Consider the following 12028-nt stretch of genomic DNA (forward strand, 5'->3'; position numbering starts at 1 on the left):
GGGGGGGGGGGGGGGGGGGGCACCCTGAGGTCCGTCTGGTTCAGGGGCACATGATGGCAGGCAGAGGGGGCGGTGAGGTGTCTAATCTGGTTTTTGTCTGTGAGGCGTTTTCACCTCCCCCACCATCCTTCCTCTGAGAACAGAGTTTGAGAGGCAGGACAATGTCAGAGGGAAGTGACTTATTTTATGAGCCATTTAAAAAGGGGATGGTGGTCTCCCCACAAAGGGAAGGCAGGGAGGCGGCGGGGAGCTGATGAAAGCCATGACACACAGTCAGATGTTTGTTTACAAGATGCTGCACTCTTGTTTTGACCACCATAAATGGCAGTTTCCCTCTCCTGAGCCGACACTTGAACAGGGCTCTGTCTCTGCGTCTTGTTGCATCTTAAAAGTGCTCTGCAAGCTGGAGGGGTGACAGCCCCCCCACACCACCACCACTGCCAGCACTTTTTTTAAGGAGCTCCGTACGGCAACCGAGAGCCAGTTCAGCCGCCACACAAAGACTATTCACGGTGGAGAAATGACTGACGCACTGACCGGGCTCATTGTGAAATAGTGAGGCGGTAACACGTTGCACACAACGTGTGCAACGTGTGATGTGGAGTTTTATAGGATCGAACTGTTCCCGTTAACTGTTCGCTCCCTTGTGTTCCAGCAGGGCCGGTTTTTTTCCTCCCGGTGGTTTGAGAAATTGGCTGCCAGGATGTTTTCACAAAGTATGCGTTAGCTAAGAATCTTCAGTTTTCAGAGACTTAATCCTTTGAGCTAACAATGTGACATTTGTGCAGACGTTTCTGTGAAATATTGACCATCTCACTTTTATTTGTGTACTTTGGTAACTGGGGCTATTTTCCATGTGGATATAGCCCTTTTGATTGTACGCCTGTGCTGTGGGCAAGCAGGGGGCCCCGCTGGAGGAGAGACTGGATGGCTGTCTCACCTAAAAGTCCTGTGTGTGCGTGTGTGAGTGCGAGTGCGTGTGCGCACGCTCCTCCAATCATGCCTGTACAAAGAGCCATGTGTTGAGCAGTGATGTGATGTGTGAATATGTTTGGGTAGGGTCTGCCAACTGTGCCTGGGTATACAGTTGTGTGAAAAAGTGTTCTTATTTTTTTGCATGTTTGTCACACTTAAATGTTTCAGATCATCAAACAAATTTAAATATTAGACAAAGATAACACAAGTAAACACAAAATGCAGTTTTTAAATTAAGGTTTTTATTATTCAGGGAAAAAAAAAATCCAAACCTACATGGCCCTGTGTGAAAAAGTGATTGCCCCCCCCTGTTAAAACATAAATTAACTGTGGTTTATCACATCTTTGGAAAGCTGAGTTCAATTTCTCTAGCCACACCCAGGCCTGATTACTGCCACACCTGTTCTCAATCAAGAAATCACTTAAATAGGACCTGCCTGACAAAGTGAGGTAGACCAAAAGATCCTCAAAAGCTAGACATCATGCTGCGATCCAAAGAAATTCAGGAACAAATGAGAAACAAAGTAATTGAGATCTATCAGTCTGGAAAAGGTTACAAAGCCATTTCTAAAGCTTTGGGACTCCAGCGAACCACAGTGAGAGCCATTATCCACAAATGGCGAAAACATGGAACAGTGGTGAACCTTCCCAGGAGTGGCCGGCCGACCAAAATTACCCCAAGAGCGCAGCGACGACTCATCCAAGAGGTCACAAAAGACCCCAGAACAAGATCCAAAGAACTGCAGGCCTCACTTGCCTCAATTAAGGTCAGTGTTCATGACTCCACCATAAGAAAGAGACTGGGCAAAAATGGCCTGCATGGCAGAGTTCCAAGACGAAAACCACTGCTGAGCAAAAAGAACATAAAGGCTCGTCTCAGTTTTGCCAGAAAACATCTTGATGATCCCCAAGACTTTTGGGAAAATACTCTGTGGACTGACGAGACAAAAGTTGAACTTTTTGGAAGGTGTATGTCCCATTACATCTGGCGTGAAAGTAACACGGCATTTCAGAAAAGGAACATCACACCAACAGTAAAATATGGTGGTGGTAGTGTGGTGGTCTGGGGCAGTTTTGCTGCTTCAGGACCTGGAAGACTTGCTGTGGTAAATGAAACCATGAATTCTGCTGTCTAACAAAAAATCTGTTCGTGACCTCAAGCTGAAGCGCACTTGGGTTCTGCAGCAGGACAATGATCCAAAACACACCAGCAAGTCCACCTCTGAATGGCTTAAGAAAAACAAAATGAAGACTTTGGAGTGGCCTAGTCAAAGTCCCGACCTGAATCCGATTGAGATGCTGTGGCATGACCTTAAAAAGGTGGTTCATGCTCGAAAACCCTCCAATGTGGCTGAATTACAACAATTCTGCAAAGATGAGTGGGCCATTTTATGTGTTATCTTTGTCTAATATTTAAATTTGTTTGATGATCTGAAACATTTAAGTGTGACAAACATGCAAAAAAAATAAGAAATCAGGAAGGGGGCAAACACTTTTTCACACAACTGTGTGTGTGTGTGTGTGTGTGTGTGTGTGTGTGTGTGTGTATGAGAGGGAGAGGGAGGGAGAGAGAGAGAGAGAGAGAGAGAGAGAGAGAGCGCGCTTATTTGGACTTGATCCCAGACGCAGGGGTCCAGTTTATGGCGCCAGGGTGCATCCCTCCCTCTGGTGCCCTGTTTACATCATTGTGTTGCTGTGAGTCACTTCTGACGCTGCAGTTTGATCATTTAAGCTACTATTCTAAAGAAGCAAACCTGTCGTGTTCTTCAGTTGAACTGTCTGGGTTGTGATTGGCTTCGTCAGACTCTTACAGCTACAGGAAGCTTGATCTAAACATCTATCTAAAGGTATACATGGGTTAATAAGTCATCAAAGCCAGGTCCTGTTTTTCTAATGGAGGTCGAGGGGCGTTTCTATTACGTGCACTGAAAGAACGAAAACGACCTCAAGATGTCCGAGAGGAACGGATCCACGTGGCTCAGGTTGTCATGGCGACATATTAAACATGGCTACCAGCAGTGACGGTAACAGTCGAATACTGACGACCAAAGCAGAGGAACTGCAGCAACCGTAACCAAAAACCCAGCAATAAAAAGCAATGGAACAGAGAGTTGGTTCACGGTTAATGCTCACGAAGCAGGAAGTGAGCTTTACCAAAATCCTCTCACCAATAGAACGCATGTCCACGCCTGTCGTTGGGATGAGAGGTACTTCCTGTCTTTTGTTGTCACGGGGAGAAAGCTGCTTGGATTTATTTGTCTAAACCAAACAATTCACGGAAGACAATAAGGATGGAACAAATTAAAGAAAGAGAGCAGGAAGAAAGTCACGGTTATTGATGGCGATCATAGGAGTTTCTAAACGCTGATGCGTTTCACTGCACACACACACACACTATGTGGAAAGTCGGCACGATCTCTTAAGGCTCAATTAGTCTGGGATGAATAAACGCTGGAAAACATCTCAGGTGATCTTAAAGCTCCAGTCCGTGTGTGTGCTATTAGCTGCTCTAGTAGCAGTAACCTGCGCACAGGCCTGGAGTCAGTGAGCACGAGCTGGTGGGGAAAACCAAACAGGCCACCGGTTCCTGCAGGCAGTGAAAGGATCCCTGTGTTCTCCCAAATTCCTCCAGCCACCTTTAAAACAAAACATTATTGCAGCTGCGACTTTGCATTCGTCCTCCCCTGACCCTCCTTTTTCTAATTGGACGTTAAAACTCACTTTTGACAAAGTTTAGCCGTTTGCTGTTTTACCAAAGAGCGTATTTAGATACATCAGCTCAGTAAAAGCTCCGAGCAGGTCGGGTTGAGTTCATTCGGCTCGGTCCAAGAATGCAGACGTGTTTGAGAATGTTTTAAACAGTTACAAGTTCTCTGTCTACGCGAGCCTTTTCAGAACATTTGTCCGGCTACGCTGAAGAAAAACACTTCACAGCTCTCCTCTCTGGCATGCGAGGGACACTTAAGCCTTCAGCTTTACACTGTTTCCAGCAGGTGGCTCTCTGCTGTTTCCAAAGTGTTTGTTTACAAAGTAAGCATTCAAAGAAAAGAGAGAGAGAGAGAGAGAGTCAGACATCTGAGGTCACATGGAAATCATGGAGAATGTGCTTAATGATACAGCAGACTTCTAAAACAGCTTCTAAAAACGCAGCCCTGCGTGGACGCAAAGAAAGAGAAGAAAATCCTTTACACAAACATCTACCTGCCTCCATGTTCACATGGCTGCAGTCAGCCTGCTTACCAGCAAAGTGGGCGAAGAGCTAATCCTCTCCTCTTAAAAGTCTGTGTTTTAGAAGGACGCAGCACTCAGAGCGCTGCAGCACCGAACTATCAATCAGGACGGGGAAGTGCCAGGATAAGAGCAGCGCTCTATAAAGTGGCTGGCTAAAGACTGCTCTGGGCTGAGTGTTGCAATTAATCCACTTAAGTGCAGTTAGGGGGTTTTCACAGCCAAGGTGCGTTTTGATTTGGTGAGGGGGTGAAGTTGTTACTCGGCAGCGGAAAAGGTTTCATCCCAGACAAAAAGCAAGGAATGGTGTTAATGATCGATACGCTTCTGTGTTTCAAACAAGTCAAATATGCACTAACGTCGGCTCGGTTGATTGATAACCTCGCTCGCGCTAACAGCCACTCTGCGGGTGTGAAGATTGTGAATGGATCTTAAAGTATATCGTTTAAATGGAATCACCTTTTTCGAGGCCTACTGCTGGAAACAGGTTTGGTCTTGGTCTGATTCTGTGTTGACGTGACTTGTGTTGACAGCTTCCTGTGTCTAATGTGTGTGTGTTCTCCTCGTGTCTTCCAGGAGCCCCGTTGAAAGTGTGTCCGCAGGGTTTCTCCTGCTGCACGCTGGAGATGGAGGAGAAGCTGAGCCAGCAGAGCCACACGGAGATCAAAGCTCCCGTCTCCAGGCTTAGCACCAACCTACAATCTACCTTCAGACAGCGGCACGACCACTTTGACAGTAAGCAAACACACGCACGCACACACACGCACACACACTCCAAGCAAGCACGCCAGCCACTTTTCAGACTACATTGTGCCCCCGCTCCACGGCAGCACTCGCGTTTTTGACGGACGCTCCCACCTGCCAGTGCACTGCCCCGGGCGGAGACACTCAGTCTGTGTCCGTCGGCCCGTCCACCTGTCTCTCAACGTCTCAGCTCCACCCCCCCCCCAACCCCATGCTTCCCTCTCTCTCCAGAGAGACGTGCACGCTTCCAGACGGACCACACACATCTTCAGATTTAGTCTTCTCTGTACTTCCTGTTCCTCTGTGTGTGTGTGTGTGTGTGTGTGTGCCTGTAAATATGGGGATCAGGTTTCCCCTTTGAGGGAGGAAGCTCATGGGAACATGTAACAGTGCTGAGTCACCGAGGGAGCCGACCGTGTCACCGCTGCAGCTCTGCCGGAGAACAAGGAGAAGATTCGACCGATAGACTTTCGGAGTTTCAAGTTTCTGAATACATTGGAATGTTGCCCGTCACGTGCACGGGTTTGATGCGTTTCTCTGTTTGTTTGTTTGTACACATGCCAGTCACAGACCTTCAGATTTTATGTGTCCGTGAAAAGGGAGCGAGGGATAGTCGGTAACAAGCAGAGTGTGTATTGCAGCCAGATGTGAACAGGAATGTGACGTGTCGGAATGCAGTGGCTGCTGGAGCCGTCCCGCCCCTCTTTTCTCCTCCTCTCTTACTGCCCCTTTGTCCCCATCTCATGCCCCGCTCTCCCAAAAAACACCTCCTCTCTGTTGCCCCTCAGACCTTCCTTTCTCTTTCCATCACACGCAATGTCTCGCTGTTCATCATGTCGGTCACTTTAATGTATCTGTGCTCGTTTCTGACCTCCACGCTCTCCTCACGTCAACCCGGGATCTTCAGTTTACTGTCATAAAGACAAAGAAATCTGAAAATGTTTGCAATTTAGTAGCAGAAACCAGTGAACTTAAATGGTTGTTTGATAGTTTTCATGCTTTTCATGTTCTGAGAACGTAGCAGTACTTGTCGCAATAAGACGGAGAGAAAGAGAGCGATTTCCAGGTTGAATAACTCCGTCGACATTTCTTGTAGCCGCTTTGCATTTGGTCTGTTGGGGCTGCAGGCGGTGACGTTTTTATTGTCTGCACATTTAATAATGGACGTGTTCCTGCTGAGAGAGATGGCAAGACTAGAGAGGAGGTCTCGGTCTTTGATTTTGAGGAACTGATACTGAAAACACGGTTGTCTTGACAATTTTATTTGACATAACTATAAAAAAAACCCTCTGCTGTCAAACTTCACTGTGGCTGTTGTAACTGGTTTACCCAGGTGTGCATGATGTTTCCTTTAAATACCGTTGCTGCTCTAGGATGCGTCTTTCTTGTAAGATGTTATCTGAGATGTTTCCCCCCCCAGGTTGCTGCTGTCTCTGGACTGTTAGATGTGGGATCACTTTACAAAGGCCTGCTGTGCTCTCTTCCACCTGGTACATTAGTCTCTCTCGCTGGATACGGTGACAGGTCTCGGGTTGCCGTCCTATTATTTCCTGTTGTCACGTCGAGACACCCCGAAGGCGGCGCTTCCCGCCGGTGAAACTGCCGCAGGAAGTGAACCTTTTTGTATTCACTGTTACCGAGGAGGGCCGTCGCGAAGACGTCGACGGCCGGTTGCGGTGGTGGTGCATGTGTGCGTAAACACAGCTGCAACCGTACACGAACACAGACACAACAGCGTGCTGCTCACACACTAACAAACTCAGGAAGTGGTGTTTGTGATTAGACCGGCTCCCATCATGCCCCTGGAGCTAGGAGTCATGGACAATTAAGACCAGGGCCGGGAATAGTTCTCCCCTCAGTCTGTCTGTCCTACTGCACTGACCCCGTCCAGCAGTGCAAGCCTATGTCTGGGATTTAAGCACAAGGATTAAGGCCCCTTTTCCCCAGGCACACACACACACACACACACACACACACACACACACACACACACACCAAGAGACATCCATCCGAAAGCTCTGAAGTCCAACAGCAGGAGGGACAGAATCCCATCCCATAAGAAAAGGGAGAAGCGCAGGGACTAATTGGCACAAATAGGATGCAATTACTGCCTGGGCTGGGATTGGGAGGAGCAGAGTTTATTGGGACTGGGGTGGGGGGAGCTCCTCTTGGAGGAGGAAGTAGGAGGGAAGGAGTGGGAGGCGAATCGGTAAGCTCCTCTGTTCCCATGATGGATCGGGCCGACAGATCATCGCTTATAATTTAGGGCCTTCTCTGCAACATGTGGAAATGATGACAGGGCGCGGGGAGGGAGAGAGACGAGCGCTCGCCGAGGCAGGAGTTGTCCATCTCCCTTACATTTTGCTACAGCGTACGCTCTCTCCCGGGTAACCTTTCACCCACATTCCCTCAGACCATTGGTGGAGCGACAGGCAACATTTTTAATGGAAAAATCATGAGGAAGTTGTTCAGCTCCTCGGCCTGTCGGCAGACGGCTGCGTGTCATAAACTGTTTTTAATGACAATGCAAGATGCTTGTGTAATGCTGCTTATACTTAAGACCCCCAGCTTCGGCCAAAGAAGAGCCCCCCCCCCCCCACACCACCACCTCCCCCGCTGCCACCACTGTCACACACACACCCTGCACAGGCCGCTCTCTTTTTCTACCAGTGGGTTTGTCCAAACTCATTACAGGGCTTATCTGTTTAGCATACAGGCATTACCGCTCTAATAAACTGTAGAATGGAAATAGAGAAGTTTGGGGTTGTTCTCCTGCTTCGTGCCGCCTCTTCCTCCTCCTCCTCCTCCATCTCCTTTCACTGACTTTAAACTTGTGGCTACTATGACATTCCAGGGGTGGGGGTGGACCTTTTGTTTTAATCTCTGTCAATGGAGCGTGGAACTTGGTGCCCTCTCCCCTGGGTGTGTGTGTGTGTGTGTGTGTGTGTGTGTGTGTGTGTGTGCGTGTGCGTGTGTGTGTGTTGGAGGGGAGGGGTGATGGGAGGGGGGGCATGATGGCGGGGAGGTAAATGGAGGGGCTGCAGTGTTTCCGGTATCCTTGGCGACACAGTGGGGATTTGGAGTTAAAAAAGCCCTCAACTTAACCCGCCCCAAGCTGCCCTCACCCCTCCCCTACCTCATTTTTTCTTTTTAGTGTGTCAGGCTGAAGTGGAAGTGACAGCGCTACTTGCTGTGTGTGTGTGTGTGTGTGTGTGTGTGCTGGTGGCAGGGAGCGTTTAGTGACTCCCTCTGTGAGAGCATGGGAACTTTACATTTCAAAGCCAAGCAGAGGGCACCCAGAGAATCTGCAGTGGGACAGAGGTTTTGTGCGCACAGGGCATCGAGAGGGGGGGAGACAGACAGACAGAGTTGAGTGAAAGGGGGCGAGTGTATGCTTGCATGCACGCAAGACTGAAGGTGAAGCATTTTTCAGAGACTGAGGAATTCTCATTTTGTTCAGATTAAGAAAGTTGAGGGGGGGTCGAGGAGGGGGTGTCCGTGGGAGAGGGGGCCTGGATTATTGGGGGTGGGGGAAAGCAGCGGGGGTGGGGGGGGGGGGGTGATGGACATTCCTCAGGATGAAGTAGGTCATTGTTCCCTGTCTCTAGTGAAGAGAGCTCTCTGAAGGAACTGATGAAGTGAAAGCGGCAGAGGGAGGGAGACACAGGGCTAGATGGGGGGTACAGGTCCATATATGGGAGGGGGGGGGGGGGGGGGGGGGTCACATTATTCAGTAATCCTATTGAAAATGCCTCTGAAGGACAGTCCAGGACAAGCCGGGAGAAAGCGAATGGAATGTGACAACGGAAAAATGCCATTGATGGTGGTCAGTTTGAAGCGGTTTGATGTGGAGAGACGTCCCCGCTGAATGGCAAGTCTGCTGGTCCAGGAGCAGCGCCGCTCCCATGATCGGACCCGCTCGTTCAGCCTGACGGAGATGCTCCGGCTCCACCTTTCACCCCTTCCTGCTTCACCCCTCTCAGCTCCCCTCATTTCCCAAACATCCAGCTCACCACAATACATTCCTTTTGCCTTTCATCCGAGATTTTATGCTCAAACTGTTTCTGTTGAGAAGCGGAGAATGTCAGCACGCGGGCACAGGTGAAGGGGGACGGCCATCATTCTGATTTCAAAAGGGGGACGGCAGCATCCCGGGCACAGTGTGTGGAGGGCTCCACGTCTATTTAGATGTACAGGAATACAGTCTTGTGGCAGCAGTATCGTGCTTTTGAAATGTTGATTTTCGTCGGGACACCATAATAATTCAGTTATTTACGTCCAGTGTGGTCGTGCTGGAATCTGTATATTGCAATAACTTGATGGAAACCTCACAATGCTTTCTGTTTTGTAATGGGATAGCCACAAAGCACTACTTGTGAATTTCCTGTGCCCAAACAAGCCAATTCATGAGCAGAAGTTATTAAATTAAAGATCAATAAAATCTCTGTAGATGTCCCAAGCAATATGTTATCCATCATAGAAATGCAGTTTCCTTTGTCCCATCTTTAAAATCAATCCTGTAGACGGGCATGAAATGTTAACAATGTCGAATAGTTTGTTCCTTCTCTCTGGCAGCCTCAGCATTTAGTCATCACACTAATCCCCCTCCTCTTTCTTTTTCTTTTTCTCCCCCCTCAGAGTTTTTCCGTGAGCTTCTGAAAAACGCCGAGGTCTCGCTGCACAACATGTTCGTGCGAACATACGGGATGATGTACGTGCAGAACGCGGAGCTGTTCAAGAACTTCTTCGGGGCCCTGACGCGGTACTACGTGTCCGGCAGCGCCGCCGTCAACCTGGACTCCGTGCTGTCGGACTTCTGGGCCGACCTCCTGGAGAGGATGTTCCAGCTGGTCAACGTGCAGTACGAGTTCAGCGACGCCTACATGGACTGCGTCAGCCGGCACACGGAGCAGCTGCAGCCCTTTGGCGACGTGCCGCGCAAGCTCCGCATCCAGCTGATGCGGGCCTTTGTCGCCGCGCGCACCTTCGTGCGCGGCCTGACGCTCATGCCGGAGGTGGTCAATAAAGTTTCCACGGTAAGTGAGAGGTGCATGTGAAGCCTTGATAAAAAGAACAAAGAGTTTTTTTCCAGAAAGCTCTGTCCATCCCTCCCTTCTGTGATCATATCTTTCTTGTAAAAACTGTCTGCAGCTCCGTTACAGCATCTCTGATAACTTAAGCCACGTTGACTCTTCTGGTACGGCATGTTTTTCCACTGCAGCGAGTGATTCATTAATGATGAGTTTGTGGAGTTGGCTTTTAAATTTAATGGTCATGCTTTTTTCTCCAGTCCAAGTATGTGTCTATGTGGACGAGTGTTCTGCTGTGGTGAAACAATAACAGTCTGCTAACTGCCCCCCCCGCCTCCTCCAGGTCAGTGCGTCTCCCAGCTGTGTGCGAGCGTCCATGAAGATGTTGTACTGTCCCTACTGCTCGGGCCAAGTGGCCCTGAAGCCCTGCCAGAACTACTGTCTCAATGTGTTGCGTGGGTGTCTGGCCAACCAGGCCGACCTGGACACCGAGTGGAACAACTTCCTCGGTAAGCGACCGTCGTGCGATCAAGGACGCCTCCTGCAGCCGTTATTATGCTCAGTCTAGCAGATAGGCTCGAAGGTCCCTGGCTTTAAGTATATGTATTAAACTCCCTGCATCCATGTTCTTTTAAAACGTGCCACTGTAGTCCTCACATTTCCCCCCAAAACAAAATTATTAAAGTTTGATCTAATCCACCTCTGCCTTTTCTAAACATGCAGCCCTTTAGAAACCATGAAGCCAGTGTGACATGATGGGATATATATGCATATTTCTACCGTGTATTTTGTGGGCTTATTGCACTCCAGCAAGAACAAATTTAACAAGGGAACGCAGTGTTTACTGTAAAAAAAATAAATAAATTGTACAAACACGTCCCTCATTCTTTAGCATCTTGTATAAGTCGAGGCAGAGAGGGAGGGGTAGTGCAAGTTGTACATGTTGTGACCCACAGGATGAATGCAGCTCCTGTGTTGTGTAAACACTGAGCCAGATCAGTTTCATTACGTTCCGGGCGACGCACACGTCCGTCGTTCCCCTCGTTATATTTATTCTACACGACTCGTGTGACAAAAGACGTTTCCTGGTTTCTATACCACCGTTAAATGCATCCGTTGCTGACACTGCTACTGTCTGCGGAGGCGTCCGGTTTCTGCCGCCTCCTCGCTGTGCAGCAGCTTTACTCTGCCATGGTCTGAGGGCTCCAGGTTCACTGCTTCACCGGCTCCTCTTGGGCATGTGCTTCCCCCTAGTGGCAGTTTCTTTGTAACATTAAAAAAATCTGATTCCTCAATGATTCCATGTCTTGTTCTCTTGTTAACTTTATGTTCTTACGTTCTGGTTTTCAGATGCCATGCTCAGTCTAGCAGATAGGCTCGAAGGTCCCTTTAACTTTGAGTCCGTCATGGAGCCCATCGACGTGAAGATTTCAGACGCCATCATGAACATGCAGGAGAACAGCATGCAAGTGTCGCAGAAAGTCAGTATCATTTCACAGTATTTTAAATACAGAAAGTCAAGAAAATGAAGAGCTCCGTTCCATCAAGTTCACTGGATGCTTGCTCATTTCTGACAGGTTTTCCAAGGATGCGGGCAGCCCAAACCAAGCGCGACCTTCCGTTCCACGCGCTCCATCAAAGATGCAGGCTTCAACGGACGCTTCCGCCCTTACAGTCCCGATGCTCAACCCACCACCGCTGCTGGCACCAGTTTAGATCGATTGGTAAGGACGAGGACAAACCCAGAGCACAACCGCACTCCTGCTGCTTTGCTTTTAAGTCTTTTGAGTTTGATGTTTATTGTTTTGTTTTTTTCCAATGCAGACAAACGATGTGAAGAAGAAGCTGAAACATGCAAAAAAGTTCTGGTCCACGTTGCCAGAGACCGTTTGTGCAGGTGAGAGGATCGCACCTGGGGACAACTGCTGGAACGGAACCGCAAAAAGCAGGTAAAATAAACACACACACACACGCATATAATCTACATTTCACTGCTTTTAAAGTGTCGTAAAATAATCCAACACCTTGGCTCATATTGATTCTCACTCCAC

At 48.8% G+C, this 12028-nt stretch overlaps 1 protein-coding gene across 1 annotated transcript in view; it reads left to right on the forward strand.

Annotated features, from left to right (window-relative positions):
* Positions 1 to 12028, forward strand: part of gpc4 (glypican 4) — a 30057-nt gene that overhangs the window by 14619 nt on the left and 3410 nt on the right. Inside the window, exons 2-7 of the mRNA XM_031857909.1 lie at positions 4780 to 4938; positions 9586 to 9983; positions 10321 to 10486; positions 11328 to 11458; positions 11555 to 11701; positions 11802 to 11926. Coding sequence (XP_031713769.1) covers positions 4780 to 4938; positions 9586 to 9983; positions 10321 to 10486; positions 11328 to 11458; positions 11555 to 11701; positions 11802 to 11926 — 1126 coding nt within the window. The remainder of the gene's footprint in view (positions 1 to 4779; positions 4939 to 9585; positions 9984 to 10320; positions 10487 to 11327; positions 11459 to 11554; positions 11702 to 11801; positions 11927 to 12028) is intronic.

The sequence above is a fragment of the Anarrhichthys ocellatus genome, unplaced genomic scaffold (assembly GCF_004355925.1).
Source record: "Anarrhichthys ocellatus isolate YVR2014 unplaced genomic scaffold, GSC_Weel_1.0 scaffold19, whole genome shotgun sequence".
NCBI lineage: Eukaryota > Metazoa > Chordata > Actinopteri > Perciformes > Anarhichadidae > Anarrhichthys > Anarrhichthys ocellatus.